The sequence below is a fragment of the Cinclus cinclus genome, chromosome 6 (genome assembly GCF_963662255.1).
Source record: "Cinclus cinclus chromosome 6, bCinCin1.1, whole genome shotgun sequence".
NCBI classification, from domain to species: Eukaryota; Metazoa; Chordata; class Aves; order Passeriformes; family Cinclidae; genus Cinclus; species Cinclus cinclus.
The window spans coordinates 60,275,961-60,291,539 of record NC_085051.1 but is presented as its reverse complement, the minus strand read 5'-3'; the positions used below and the strand labels follow the sequence as shown (position 1 = coordinate 60,291,539).

The 15,579-nt window shown below is 47.7% G+C and overlaps 1 protein-coding gene across 1 annotated transcript; it reads left to right on the top strand.

Annotated features, from left to right (window-relative positions):
- The first annotated feature begins 2,946 nt into the window (after positions 1-2,946).
- On the top strand, positions 2,947-13,137 carry PSMC6 (proteasome 26S subunit, ATPase 6). The gene is made up of 14 exons (XM_062495827.1): positions 2,947-3,070; positions 3,838-3,917; positions 4,154-4,193; positions 4,537-4,589; positions 6,409-6,476; positions 6,877-6,991; positions 7,533-7,620; positions 8,169-8,230; positions 8,312-8,435; positions 8,562-8,623; positions 9,604-9,724; positions 9,813-9,893; positions 12,027-12,098; positions 12,635-13,137. The coding sequence occupies exons 1-14, from the start codon at positions 2,986-2,988 to the stop codon at positions 12,751-12,753; spliced, it is 1,170 nt and encodes a 389-aa protein (XP_062351811.1). The 5' UTR covers positions 2,947-2,985; the 3' UTR covers positions 12,754-13,137.
- The last annotated feature ends 2,442 nt before the right edge of the window (positions 13,138-15,579 follow it).

The following is a 15,579-nucleotide window of genomic DNA, read 5'->3' as shown; positions in this document are numbered from 1 at the left end:
CCGATCACACCGCCCCGATCACACCGCACCGATCACACCGCACCGATCGCACCGATCACACCGCACCGATCACACCGCACCGATCGCACCGATCACACCGCACCGATCACACCGATCACACCGATCACACCACACCGATCACACCGCACCGATCACACCGATCACACCGATCGCACCGATCACACCGATCACACCACACCGATCGCACCGATCACACCGATCACACCGCACCGATCACACCGATCACACCGATCGCACCGATCACACCGATCACACCACACCGATCACACCGCACCGATCACACCGCACCGATCGCACCGATTACACCGCACCGATCGCACCGCACCGATCGCACCGATCACACCGATCACACCGATCGCACCGATCACACCGATCACACCGCACCGATCACACCGCACCGATCACACCGATCACACCGATCACACCGATCACACCGCCCCCATCACACCGCCCCGCCCCGCCCCGCCCCGCCCGGGGCGCGGCCACCACCGGCTACGAGCGAACTCGCACGGAGCGGGACACGGCGGGCGGGGCTCGGTGACACACCGGTGACACATACCGGGGACACATACCGGGGACACACACCGGGGACACACACCGGGGACACATACCGGGGACACACACCGGGGACACACACCGGGGACACATACCGGGGACACACACCGGGGACCCATACCGGGGACACACCGGGGACACATACCGGGGACACATACCGGGGACACACCGGGGACACATACCGGGGACACACACCGGGGACACACCGGGGACACACACCGGGGACACACACCGGGGACACATACCGGGGACAGGACACGGTCGCAATTCCCGGCGCTGTGAGTCACACAGAGGCACCGCAGGGACACCAGCGCTCCCGGCTCCAGAACTCGGGGTGCATCCCCCAGCCTGCCCAGAGGGTCTGACAGATCAAGATTACATTAAAAAAAATTATTATTGAGAGGAACGACCGATTTGTCTTTACAAACAAGCTGTGGGTCTGTTTCTTTTTGCACTGAGAGATAAAAGAAACAATTGGAAGGATTCTACTGGTTGATGAGTGAAAAAAAAAAAAATTTCTTTACAAACAAACTGCAGGTTTGCTGATAAATTAAACTGAATGTTGAAAGATGAAATTGGATATTGAAAGATGAAATTGGATATTGAAAGATTGTGCTGGTTATATATTGAAGGCACCTGGGGGGAGGGCATACTAGGAAGCTTTTCTCCATGAAACTAAACCTAAACTATGACAAAGATGAAAGAAGCAAGGGGAAAAACCATGAATTCTGCAAGAAATAAAAATTAAAAGGGAGGGTTGCACATTAGAGGGGAACCTCAGGCATCAGGCATTCCAGGAAGTCCGTGCCTCTCAAATACCTCAGCCCAAGGGGAAAGAGAGAGGTAAATGCAGATGGGAAATTAAGATTAAAAGGGAGGCTGTGTCCTTCAAAAATTCGAGAGACCCCAGGGGAATGCCCCATGGCCTCTCCCTTTATTCACATAAAGTAAAAGAACTCCTCTGTCTCGTATTTGGACATAAACCTCTGGTGTTTGTGGATTAATTTTCCTGATGTTATCAAAAGTAATAAAACACGTGCAAGGTGCTGAGCATGTTGTGGGTTGTTCTGTGTCCACCAGGAAGTTGCACAACTACCACCTAGAACGGGAGAGAGGAGCAGGTAGCAGTGTAAAACAGCGATGTGCACATTACAGAAGAAAAAACCCACCCCACTTCTCATCCAGTGGATGAAAAGCAATGCTAACATTCCAGACCAAAGCCAATTTTAATGAATATTCACACATAATAATTACCTGACAGCAACAGCCAGCCATTTGTTCTGTTTGTATCATGGTTCATTTTTTACCTTCCCAATGACTGGATAGAGAAAATTACAGAAAAGAAAAATTACTGCATTCATCCTCTAAGTTGTGGTTCAGAACTATCCAGTGTGTTTTTCTGCCAGTCATCTGATCACCAATACTTTAATTCTTTGCTCCTCAAAATCATTAAGCAGATTTAAATTCCAAAAGTTTATTTTTTTTGTGGCTTCCCCATCCTGAAAGTTTCCAAGGCCAGGTTGGATGGGGCTTGGAGCATCCTGGGATAATGGAAGGTGTCCCTGCTCGCGGCAGGGGGTTGGAATGAAATGACATCTAAATCCAGCCCAAGTCAGTCTGGGAATCTAGGACACCAGACCTTCCAGGTTTCATGCACTTCGAGGCAGAGCACGAGGAAAAAGTGTCTGATCTGTCCCTGGCAGTGCCAGCGGCCAAAAGCCCTTCCCATGCCACCGGCATTCCCTGGAACATGTTTTGGGATGAGCTCCTGGGGTAAAGCGGGATTTTGGGGAGCAGCTCCTCTTGGTCTTGGATCCCTTGCAGAGCCACAGGGACACGCCATGGGACGGGAGCAAAACCCCAACATTTTCTTGGCTTCCCAGAGCCAGAGGGGAGGGTTAGATGGGAGGTAGGGCAGGAATTGTTCCCTGGGAGGGGATGGGCAGGCCCTGGCACTGGAATTCCCAAAGGAGCTGTGGCTGCCCCTGGATCCCTGGCAGTGTCCAAGGCTAGGATGGACAGGGCTTGGAGCAGCCTGGGACAGTGGAAGGTGTCCCTGCCATGGCAGGGGTGGACTGGGGTGGGATTTAATGTCCCTCCAACCCAAACCGTCCCACGATTCCTTGAGCTCCATGATGTCTCCCTGCACCTCCTCACCCCTCCGCCTGTACCCACACTCCGTGACCGCTCTTTAACCCTCGCTGCGGCCTCTGAGCGCTGACACAGCCCGTGCCCATCGCAGCCGATGCTCGTGACCCTCGCGGCCCCTCACGACAGCGGCCGCCGTGTCGCGACAGCCGCGTTCCTCCGCGCCGGCAGGGGGCGCTGCGCGGCGCTGAGGGCCGGGCGGGAGCGCCCCCCGCCGCCATGGCCCTTCCCGGCATTCCCTGCGAGCGGCGGCTGCTCGTCATGGCGGACCCCAGGGACAAGGCGCTGCAGGACTACCGCAAGAAGCTGCTGGAGCACAAGGAGATCGACGGCCGCCTCAAGGAGTGTGAGCGCGGGCACGGCGGGCGGTGAGGGGATGGGGGGTGAGCGCTGCTGAGCGCCCCGCGGAGCCCCGAGAGGGAGCGCGGCGGCCGCGGCGCTGCCCGCGCTTCGTCATGGGCCTGGCCGGGCCCCGGGGAGCGGGGCATGGACGGAGATGGGAACTGCCAGCGCCGCTGCTGGGTCCCGGTCCCCACGGGAGGGCTCTGGAGAGTCACAGAAGCACGGCATCATTTTGGTTCGGAAAGATCTCTGGGATCAACGAGACCAACCTGTGACTGTCAATAGACAGTCAGTAGACTAGAGCACTGAGTTGTTCCTTGGACACCTCCAGGGATGGGGACTCCATTGTCTTCGTCTGCAGCCTCTCCCCAATGAGTGACCAACATTTCCGTGAAGGAATTTTCCCTAATACCCAATTTAAACTTATCCTGGCACAGCTTGTGGCCGTTCCCTCTCCTCCTGTCCCTGTTCCCTGGGAGCAGATCCCAAATCCCCCCCCGGCTGTCCCCTCCTGTCAGGGAGTTGTGCAGAGCCACAAGGTCCCCCCTGAGCCTCCTTTTCTCCAGGGTGAGCCCCTTCCCAGCTCCCTCAGCTGCTCCTAATACTCCAGACCCTTCCTCAGCTCTGTTCCCTTCTCCACATTAGCTCAAGGGTCCTTACTGGTCTCCCAGTCTCCCTCTACCTGCAGATTTGCTGCTGGAATAAGGGTTTGGTCCCATGCTCTTGTGGGGTTGAAGGTTACCAAAATCCTGTGTTTCTTTCCTCTTCCAGTAAGGGAGCAGCTGAAAGAACTCACCAAGCAGTATGAGAAGTCAGAAAATGATCTCAAGGCCTTGCAGAGTGTTGGGCAGGTACGTGAGGGAAATGAGGTGTTGGCATCCTGTGCTGCTTACTGCCAGTGTATCTGCCTGGATATAATCTTTACATCCATTTTTAGCATCAAGAAAAAGAAAGTGGGAACAGTCCAGGTAGAACAAAACAGGGTCTTTGACATCAGGAACTGGTGTGTTAGGGATGGGTTACAGTGTGTCTGAGTCCTGCAATGTTAATTTTTCATGTGGTTGATGCTGTATTTACTCTTTTACAGATTGTTGGAGAGGTTCTTAAACAGCTGACAGAGGAGAAGTGTAAGTACACTGAACTGTTACGTTCTCTGAGATTGTGAAAATCGTGGAACCATGGGTTGGTTTGGGTTGGAAGAGACCTTAAAGATCATCTCATTCCACCCCCTGCCGTGGGCAGGGACACCTTCCACTATCCCAGGCTGCTCCAAGCCCTTTCCAGCCTGGCATGCAGTAATTCCAGGGATGGAGCAGCCACAAAATAATAAGCTTTTGAAGTTTAAATCTTGTTAAAGTTATAGAGTAGTAAGTATTGGTGATCAGATTATTTCCAGAAAAACATTCTGTATAATTCAGAAGCAAAACTCAGAGGGTGAATGGAGTAAATTTGGGTTTTTTCTTTCTCCAGTCATTGTGAAGGCTACAAATGGACCAAGATACGTGGTTGGCTGTCGCCGTCAGGTAATTGATCTGTGTGAATATTCATTAAAATTGGCTTTGGTGTGGAATATTAGCATTGCATTTCATTCACTGGGTCCTTAGTTGGGTAATATGTTCTGTTTTACACTGGTACCTGCTCCTCTCTCCCTCTGTAGTTTCCTGGTGGAGACAAAATAATCCACAGCATTCCCAAGACCTTGCATGTGTTTTATGATTTTTATTGAGTCAAAATTCTGTCCTTCTGCCTGTTTTTGGACTCTCTGAAAATGAATTATTATGAAAAGTGATAATTGTGTAATGTCACTGTTGCTGTGCTGTGATTGTTGCTGTCACACTGCTGAGTTTTAGATTTAATGTTATTTTATGATATATCCTAATCATGGAATAGTTTAGGTTGGAAAGGACCTTAAAGCTCATGCAGTGCCACTTGCTACCATGGGCAGGGACACCTTCCACTGTCCCAGGCTGCTCCAAGCCCCAATGTCCAACCTGGTCTTGGACACTTCCAGGGATCCAGGGGCAGCCACAGTTTCTCTGGGCACCCTGTGCCAGGGCCTGCCCATCCTCATAGCCAGGAATTTCTTCTCAATCTCTCATCTAAACTCTCTGTCTGTTTAAAACCATTATCTTTATCCATATCTTTAATTTTTTTTTGCTCTTTCTGGAGAGAAACTGATGTTCATTGCAGAATTTTGGGACATAAGTAAACTTAATTCCACTCTGGGGCATATGAGGTAATCTTGATGTTCTGTGTTGAAACAAAGGGGAATCCTAAGGAATAGGTTATCCTTGGATGAACCAGCACTTTGGAGTTTATTCTTCACTAAAATCCCTCTTTTATCTTAAAAGATCATTGATTTGCTCCCAGAGGCTCAGGGGAAAAAAAGCCACATAAACAACCAACCAAAAATACCCCTGATTGTTTTCAAAATGTCAAAATATCAAAGACAAACAATTTCTCCTGGACTAGAAGGACAAGTTTTTGATCAAAGCCCTCGTGGCTGAGCTGCTTCTGCTCAGGAGGGGGGAGAGCAAGGCTGTTTAAGCAAAATTACTTCCCTATCTCAAGTGCATTAGCTAAGAAGGTCAAGTGGTTTCTCTTTGTTTTCTTCTCACTGCAAAATAACTTCAGTCTGTTGGGCAGAGTTGAATCTGAGAGAATTCCAAGCTGTTACAAAGTTCTTTGGATAAGGAAGCTGGAAATAGGTCTTAGCAGTGACCCCAAAAAGGGAAGGGAGACAGCTTGATCCTAAACCCTTCCATAGGGTCAAGAACCCACATTGCAAGGGACCTTATAAATCCCCCAGCAGGGACAATGGGAAACTTGCAGATGTCCTGGGAAAGGGTTGTCCAAATCCTCTTTTAATTCCAACAAAATTTAGTAGGGTGTACTGGAATGTATTTAGAAATCCCATAAAAATGGAATAAGCAGACAAAATCTTCTGAGGTAGGTGAGGAGGCATCTGGGGTGAAGGAATAATAATTGAACAGCTGACTTCAAAGAGGGGAAGTCATGACACAAGAAAATGTTCAACTTTTTGTGAGGGCTGTTTGGTCAGTGTGAAACAGCTGTTCCTGTGTGGAGCAGAGGGGAGGATTAGATCCTACTGATGCAGTCAGATTGACAGCAGTAAAATTAAAAATGAATGATGCACTAGAAAACAGTCTTTATTTTAAAAGTGGTGGAGGTAGGTTAATGACTGCTTGGTGTGTCACTCTGCAGCCTTGTTTCTTCTTGTATGTGATGGAGAAAGGAGTGCAAACTCCAGTGAACATCTTTGCTAAAACCAGGGATTGTGTTGGAGTGGGGTTCTAACAGAATTCCTTTTTTTGGGACTAGCTTGACAAGAGTAAGCTGAAGCCAGGGACGAGAGTTGCTCTGGACATGACCACTCTGACTATTATGAGGTAGGATTCTGCTCTTCTCATCATAAAAAGGGGGAAAAACATTACACAAAAGACTTGAATAATAATTTCTGCAGTATTTTGTAAACATTTTCTGCAAAGAAAATGCTTAAGCAAGGACAGTTACTTTGAGGGGAGACTTGTGTGTCTGTTTTATATGATTTAAAAAGAATTAGTTTGTTCTTTAGAAAAACAATTATAGTATTTTCAGCCATATTTTAAGCTGTGTTTAAAGACTTTAAAAAGTTTGCTAGGTTTGGGTTTTTTTCTGTTTTTTCAGCACATAAGGTGGGAAGAGAAGAAATAATGTTCATATAACTGTAAAATGTATGGGAATAACTTTATGAACTTATAAATATGTCTGCACAATAAAAATATCTCCTCTTAACTCTTTGTTTTGCAGATACTTGCCCAGGGAAGTGGATCCACTGGTTTATAACATGTCTCATGAAGACCCAGGAGATGTTTCCTACTCTGAGATCGGAGGCTTGTCGGAACAAATCCGAGAGTTACGGGAGGTACCCAGTGCCTCAGACCCCCATCAGACACTGGTCAATGCTCTCAGTGAGGCTTTTTAGGGCAATACCACCTTTTTAATGTTTGTTCTCCACCACCACGGGGCTGTTCGAGGATCCTCTCAGATCAGTGCTCATTTAAAGTGCTTGGATTTGGATTGAAATGAAGATAGTCCTTTAGGGAAGAGGGTTTTAAAGGATCTAAGGCCCTTTAGGCTGTTGGAGTGCCTTGAAGTCAAGTGGGAGGGCCAGCAAAGCAGACTGGAATTTTGCTCAAAAACTGCCAGGATTGCTCTGGGGAATGGAATTTGGACAGTAGGGATGTGATTTGAGCAAAGAGCATTGAGAGGAAGCAGCAATTGCAGAGCCAGGCCAGGGGAGTGGATTGATCCATAGGATCTCTGACATTTTCTTATCAAACTGTTTCTCACACAAAAATGCTTCCAGTAAATAAGAATGCAGATACATGAGAACCAGCCTGGCAGGTGCATCATTACCTGTTTTAAAACTCAGAGGCTCAGTTTGTTTCTCTGTCCTTTCTCAGGTCATTGAACTGCCACTTACAAACCCAGAATTATTCCAGCGTGTGGGAATTATCCCTCCAAAAGGCTGCCTGCTCTACGGCCCCCCTGGTGAGTCCCAGCTAAGGGCAACAAGTGTTTGGTTGTTGCTTTCAGGCTGTGGCAAAAGCCTTCTTTGTTTCTACTTCTTCCCCTTTTTTAAAAAAAGCTTTTTCTTTTTCATTTATCTATTTTCTTTCTACTGTATTTGATTTTCCTTTTTTTACCCTCTCTCCTCTCCCTCTCTCCTCTCTCCTCTCTCCTCTCTCCTCTCTCCTCTCTCCCCTCTCCCCTCTCCCCTCTCCCCTCTCCCCTCTCCCCTCTCCCCTCTCCCCTCTCCCCTCTCCCCTCTCCCCTCTCCCCTCTCCCCTCTCCCCTCTCCCCTCTCCCCTCTCCCCTCTCCCCTCTCCCCTCTCCCCTCTTCACTCTCACTCTCCCTCTTCCTCTTCTGTCTCCTTTCTTCGTTTTTTTCTTTCCCTTTTTTATTTCCTTTTTTTTTCCTTTCCCTCCCTCTTCCTTTCCCTTTTTTCCCCTTCCCTTCCCCCCTCCCATCCTTCCTAAGTCACTGGCAAGCAGTGTTGAGTTTATAATAAAACAGCTTCAATCTCTTGTCTGTCCAGGTACAGGAAAAACCCTTTTGGCCAGAGCAGTTGCCAGCCAGCTGGATTGCAACTTCCTCAAGGTGTGTAATAGCACTGCCTCCACACACATTGGGTCTGTTTGCTCTCCAGTCTCCTCATCCACATCCTCTGTCCTTCCCAAGGTGGTGTCCAGTTCCATAGTGGACAAATACATCGGCGAGAGCGCTCGGCTGATCCGGGAGATGTTCAATTACGCCAGAGATCATCAGCCCTGCATCATTTTCATGGATGAGATCGATGCTATTGGTAAGGCTCATGGCCTGGGAGGTGGCTGGGCTCTCCTTTAAAGGCTGGAGTCAGCTCTAAAGCCAATTCCCCCTGTTTAAAAGGGAAAAATCAAGTAGCAGAACTGATGGGTTTGTTGTGCCGCAGGTGGGCGCCGCTTTTCCGAAGGCACATCAGCTGATAGAGAAATTCAGAGGACTCTGATGGAAGTGAGTGTCCAATTCCTGACTCTGGCCTGAACAGCCACATTAAATCATAATACAGGTGGGAATTGTTACCTGGGATCTGGCTTTGCAGTGCCTTTTCTGGGTTAGTAATCTTAAACTAAAAGTGAACTAAGTGCTGCTTTTACAGAAGGCAGCTGCACATCCAGGTAACTCAGCCACAAGTTCAGTGTGGAGACTAATTGAATCTTTTAAATTGCTGAAATGATTCCTTTGCTGCCTGTTGTTCCTTGCATTTTTGAAGGTTTGGAGAACCCCCCCTTTCTGTCTCTTTTACTCCCAAAGATACCCAGTCTATAACATTTTTGGGCTGTTGCAGTTGGATTTTCAAAGCTAGGAGGAGCACTTGTATTTCTTTGTTCCTGTAGTAACTACTTTGATAAATTGGGTCGTGTGAAGAGACTGTTAAAACCACTGGTGACAGCTAGGAATTCTGAAGCTAATGGGAACCTTCCTTGGCCTGTGTTTGCAAACAGTTTGCTTGGTTCAAAAGAATATGTCTGCTTCCATAGAGAATTAAATCACTGTGATCAAAGAGCAAGTGCTTTGAGTGTTCACAGTGCAATGCCTTCCTGTGTGTGGATTAGTATTCCACAGGCTGTTCTTCAAGTCTAATTGGAATGTCCTGGCCTTGGTGCACTACAATCCAAATGTGTCAGGCAGCCATTGGCTCCTTTAGTCCTTGCTATATTTTCTTTGCCTCATTGTTTTAGTCAAGTGTTTTCATGTTTGAGCTCAGCTTTGCTCAATGTCTTTTTCTCTGGGGCAAAGCATTTTCAGTGTCTTTCTTCAGCCCTTCATTACTTGGGATGGAGTATTCAGGGAGCTCAAGGCCTTGTAGGGTTGTTTTTTTTTTTTTTTTTACTTCAGAGCTTTTCATCTTGGTGAAGAATACTTAGGCAGGAAAACAAATCAGACTGGGAAGCTTTGGGGTTATTTAAAACCAAAGTTCTGTTCCCTGTTAGTTGTTGAATCAGATGGATGGATTTGACACTCTGCACAGAGTTAAAATGATCATGGCTACCAACAGACCTGACACCCTGGATCCTGCCCTGCTGCGGCCCGGAAGGCTGGATAGAAAAATCCGTGAGTTTCTGCTTCCCACTGGCTGGAAGGAGGATGTAATCATGGGAATTGTGGGTTCTGCTTTTACTGAAGCTGTAATTCTTTCTAGATATTGATCTACCAAATGAACAAGCCAGATTAGATATTTTGAAGATTCACGCAGGTCCTATAACCAAACATGGTGAGATAGGTGAGTAGAAGTTCCCTGGATGTCATTCCTACTGCTGGTTGTAGAGATGGGAAGAGGGTGAGTCGTTACTGTGATTCTGACTGTATTCCCACCTCTACACTGCCCACACAACTTCTCCTCTTGGAATTCTACCTGTTTTATTTTTTAATGCATCCTCATTGAACTGTTATTAAGTCTTTGAAAAGGAAAACTGAATATAAACCCTTGGAGTCCAGCTGGAAACTGGAAAATCAACGTGATTCTCACCAGGCAGTTTCCTGTTTCTAATGGAACAGCTCAGTGCAAGTAAAGACTGCTTTCATTCGCCCCTCAGTGAAAGAAATATTGTTAATGAAGAAGTCTGAAATCAGCAGTCTTTAAGTCAGGGAGAAACCTTGGGGTTTGGAGATGGCATAGGCAGAATTGTTGTGTGTACTGGTGTGGATCGTTCTCTCAGGAGTGTAAGGGGAGAAGAATAGACTAAAATGGGGAAGGTTTATTTAAGGACTGGGTTACTCTGAGCTGCCCAGAGTCCTGCTTTCACAGTGACTCCTCCCAGCTTTCCTGGAGGAAACTGGGGCTGGGATTTGCCTTTAAAGCACTGCTGGCTGTCTGGGAGTGCAGCAGGGCCCCTGTGGCACCCCCACCCCCTTAGTGCTGATTCCTGCATCCCCTGGAGCTGATCCCGGCCACCATCTGGCTGCATCAGCAGCTGCAGCTCAGCTCAGGGACAGCAGGAGCTGGGGGAGGGCCAGGGGTGGGCATTGCTTTTCTTAGCAGCAGTGTTGGCTTAAACCTGCACGTGGCTGCAGGCTATGAGAGAGAAGGAGCTCCAAAGCAAATCATGAACCTGAGGTAAAGTTCTTGGAGAGAAACTTTTAACAAGGCATGGAGTGACAGCACAAGTGGGAATGGCTGGGTTAGATGGGATATTGGGAAGAAACTTCCCTGTGAGGATGGTGAGGCACTGGCTCAGTTCTCCCAGAGAAGCTGTAGCTGTCCTTGGATCCCTGGAAGTGTTCCAGGCCAGGCTGGATAAGGCTTGGAGTGAGTGGAAAGTGCTCCTGGCCATGGCAGGGGTTGCAGGGAGATGGTCTTGAAGGTCTCTTCCAACCCAAACCATCGTGGGATTCTGGAATTCTGTTTGATCTGTTCTCTTTGGCACCGGAGCAGAGCAGGGTGGGATCATCCCTTCTGCCATTCAGCAGCAAGGTGAGAGGTCAGGTCCTTGGTAAATTCCTGCATGTGATGTAGAAAAACTGTGATGCTCAGCTTTGATACCCCAAAAGGAAGGCCTGAACTTAGTAGAAGGGTGAAGAGGAAATTGGATTAAAACCCAAAGATAAGGATTTGCTCAGGTTCCAGCATGAGATTCTCTTGCTTCAATCCAGGTGTCTAAACTCAAAACCTTGCACTGTTCAACCTTGTTCATTCCCCTTGCTTATGTTTTTTAACTTTCCAATTATGAAAAGAATTTTTATATGCCATTGTACTGCATGGAATTAAAATACAGCTGAAGAACTTCTCATGTTTAGGAGCTTTTGGATTCTTGAGATAAAAACATTCAACTCAAATGTTTTGAATTTTATACAGAAGGGAAATTGAAAAGTTTTCCAGGGAGTTGATAGTTTTAATAAGCAGCCTTGCAAAAATCAGAACTTGCTGGAGACTCAACAGTGGCTTAGAAATTGATTTCCACTGAATTATAACCATGTCCACTCTTTTAGTAAATACATGTGCATAAAATATCAGGCTTAATGTATTAAGACACTAAGTGCCTTTATTAGATGGAGTGTTGGAAGTGGAAAGGGAATTAGTTATGACCACTTGGAGATAAGTTTTCTAGGTTTTTACAGCATTTAAATGATAAGAACCTTGCCTTTATGGAGCTTTTGCACTTCATGTTGATTCTTGTAACCAAAAGTTAGTAACTTTGGGATTTAATTATGTAACATGAGCTTTTGGCTGCCACACATTTCTGTTTTAATGGAAGGGCTGATGCAGCTGCTGATTCCAGCTAATTTATCAGCCCAGTGGGCAGCTCTCTTGTCTGCACTGAAATCCAAGTTTGGGAGCTAGATCTGTATTTTATTGGCACCCTAAGGGGAAGGGTGATTTATTGCTGTTTTATGAACATTGTTGTTTTATGAACAGATTATGAAGCAATTGTGAAGCTCTCAGATGGCTTCAATGGAGCAGACTTGAGAAACGTCTGTACTGAAGCAGGTAATTCCTTAACTCCTCATTTGGATGTGCTAAGTCTTGGATAATGCTGAATCTTGGAGCTGTTCCTCTGTGGATTAAACCCAGGAACTCAAAATGTTCTGCTGGAACATTTCAGTCGAGCTGGTCTGAGCCAGCCATTTGTTGGCTGATCATGATGTGTCCCACTGTCTCATTAGAACCAGATACATTCCACAAACAGAGATTGTACCCATTTTTCTCCTTTTTGGAGAGAAGTCAGGGCTCTTGGTACCCGTGTGCCTGGAGAGCTGATGCTGTTTTATGCTCTTTTCACATTAAAATTTGTGTACTCGTGGTGTGCCTGCATGGGCAGGCTGAGTGGCACAGCAAATGCACGCTCAGACTTCGAACAAGTTTTGGTTTTAGTAATCCCCTAGTTCAAAAAGGTGAATTCCCTCCTCTTGACAACATCCAAGACATGGGAAAGTCATATAGATAGTGGAGCCTGGATCAGTTTTCATTTGAATTTGAGTGATATTTCATGTTCTGTCTTCCAACTGTTAAATCCTCCCTCCCAGGGATGTTTGCTATCCGTGCTGATCATGACTTCGTAGTTCAGGAAGATTTCATGAAAGCTGTCAGGAAAGTGGCTGATTCCAAGAAGCTGGAGTCCAAGCTTGACTACAAACCTGTGTAAATTAACCATAGAATTTGTGATTGATTGTACACATCCTACTGGGTTAAGGCATAAAAAAAAAAAAGGAGAGAAATAATGTACTTCTCAATTATCATTGTAAGGTGTCTGTGTAGCATGTAGCTAGTAATTTTGGGAATGCTAGTTGCAAGTTGGCTACAGGAGTGTGTTTTCTGTACAATTCTGAAATGCAGTGTTCATTACAGCCCAGGCTCAGTAAAAATGTCTGGAGATGTGTTCTTCTCTTAGCAGTTATGGTGGGAATTTATAAACGTGCCTGAAGGGATTCACAAACAGGACAAAAGTCAGTTCATTTCTTGGCTTTTTGTATATCAGTAAATCTCCTTTCCCCAAACAGTTTATGAATAAAACCTGTTTAAATCTGTTCATCCTGGTGGACTTTGTGTGTAGCTCTCAGAGAGAAAGGTGAATTTTGTGAACTCATTCTGAGTTTGAGGAGCAACTTTTCTCTCGTGTAAGGATTGGAGTCCTGTGCTTCCTATACCAAACAGAGGCAGCCTAAGCCTTGGAGAGAGAAGGGATTGGTGGGGTCTGGACAGCCCTTTCCAGGAAGAAATTTTCCCTAATACCCTATTTAAACCTTTTCTTTTACAACTAGAGGCAGTTCCCTCTCCTTCTGTCCCTGTTCCCTGGGAGCAGATCCCAAATCCCCCCCGGCTGTCCCCTCCTGTCAGGGAGTTGTGCAGAGCCACAAGGTCCCCCCTGAGCCTCCTTTTCTCCAGGCTCAGCCCCTTCCCAACTCCCTCAGCCTCTCCTGGTACTCCAGCCCCTTCCCAGCTCCATTCCCTGACCTGGACACTCTCCAGCCCCTCAGTGTCTTGTTCTGAGTGACCCAAAACTGTCCCCAGGGCTGTCACCGTGCCCAGCACAGTGACAGCCTGACACACTGCCCTGTTCCTGTAGCCACTCTGTGGCTGCTACAAGCCAGGTGCCTTTAGCCTCTTGGCCAGCTCTTGGCACACTCATTTGCTGCTGAATTCTGGAAATAGGATTTACCTGAGCTGGTGTTTGTTTATTACAAGAAGTAAACAAGGTTTACTTTAAGGGCATCTGCTTTATTTTTATTTTTCAAGCATTTCCACCCTGAGGGGTGCACACAGACCCACTGCACTGTGCAGCTCACCTGAATGTTGGACTGGAGCAGCAATGCACTAAATTGCACTTCTGGCCACTTCTCATTATCCTAACTGGATTACTCTGGGCCTGCTCAGCTGACAGGCAAGTACATTAGATTAGCTCTTGACTTCCCAGGAAACACACAGCATCTCCCTGGCAATTTTAACAGCTGTAGTTTTATTTCCTTTCCCATCACAGATAGAACAGATGGTAAAAAGGTGCAGAACAGTTAAAAAAGGACAGGCAGCAATATTTCCCTGTTTATGTGGCTGTTACAGACCTTTCTCCCTGTTGAGGCTGTGTCAGGAGTGTAAAGATAAAACTCTCAGGTTTAGTTTTAACACCCTTTTGAGTGCAGCTCGTAAACCCCTGTGCCTGGAACAATGAGAACATGAAATAAAAGTCCATTTCTGAGCAGAACAGCACTGTAAACAGCGAACTTAGCCTCTGGCTTTGGGAATGGTTACCAAAACGTGATTTTTGAAGGTTTCTCAAAGTTTTTATTTAGCAGAAATGTGCACTAGAAATAAGAATTGAGACTCATTAAGATTCCAAGTCTAGTATTTCCAAAAGGAAACTTCCAATTTCATTTAAGCAACCAACCCGTTGATGTGGCTTGCTTTGACTAAGCTTCCCTCAGAAATTCCAGTGACACCAGTGTAAAATTTTGGTTCACCAAAAAGCAGAGGAATGAAAAACTGCAGCTTAACGTGAAATTCCATAGAATCTTAAATGGTTTGGGTTGGAAGGGAGCTTAAGGAACATCACATTCCAAACACCTGCCATGGGCAGGGACACTTCCCACTGTCCCAGGCTGCTCCAACCCCAATGTCCAACCTGGCCTTGGACACTTCCAGGGATCCAGGGACAGCCACAGCTTCCCTGTGCACCCTGTGCCCAGGCCTCACCACCTTCACAGCCAGGAATTCCCAGTTCCCAATATCCCATCCATCTCTGCCCTCTGGCAGTGGAAGCCATTCCCTGTGTCCTGTCCCTTCATCCCTTGTCCCCAGTCCCTTTCCAGCTCTCCTGGAGTTCTCAGAGCATGAGACGTCAAAAAGCAGACAAGCAGGTTCTTGCTCCAACACTGAGGTGTCTGAGGGCATCACTCACACAAAGAGGAGCCGACTGGAGATCCCAGAGTCATTTAGGCTGGAAAACACCTCTGGGATCACCGAGTTCAGCCTGTGACTGGTCCGCAGCCCAGAGCACCGAGGCCACTGCCAGGGGTGGGGACTCCAGCACCTCCCTGGGCAGTCCAGACCCGCTGGGCATTGCCAGCGACAACACGAGGCAACAGCGACATTCCCATGGGCGACGGAGCCAAGATGGACGCGAGCGCGTGAGGAGAAGGAGCCCTCGGGAATGTCAGGGGAGCGGTAATGGCCGCGCCACGGCGGGAGGCGCTCAGGGCCAGGTTCTGCTCACCGTGAACCGCTCGTTACTGAAACTTCGCGGAGAGCCACCCGGGATTCGGAGCTGGCGAGCGGCTCCATTAAACGAACCGCGGCGTCAGCTGCCCGTGAGGGGAGGGCACAGCGCTGAGGGCGGAGCGGGGCGGAGCGGGGAGGGGGCTGAGGAAGCGGGGCCCGGGGGCGGGCCGGAGGCTGGAAGGAGGAGGAGGAGGAAGAGGAGGGGGCGGAGGAAGAGGTGGGAAGAAGAGGAGGAGGAGGAGGAGGAGGAGGGAAGAAG

Coding starts and splice junctions, on each gene's coding strand:
- PSMC6 (XM_062495827.1), top strand. CDS start 2,986: ATGGCGGACCCCAGGGACAAGGCGCTGCAGGACTACCGCAAGAAGCTG. Junction 4,194..4,536: donor ACAGCTGACAGAGGAGAAGT/GTAAGTACACTG, acceptor TTCTTTCTCCAG/TCATTGTGAAGGCTACAAAT. Junction 12,099..12,634: donor AAACGTCTGTACTGAAGCAG/GTAATTCCTTAA, acceptor CCTCCCTCCCAG/GGATGTTTGCTATCCGTGCT.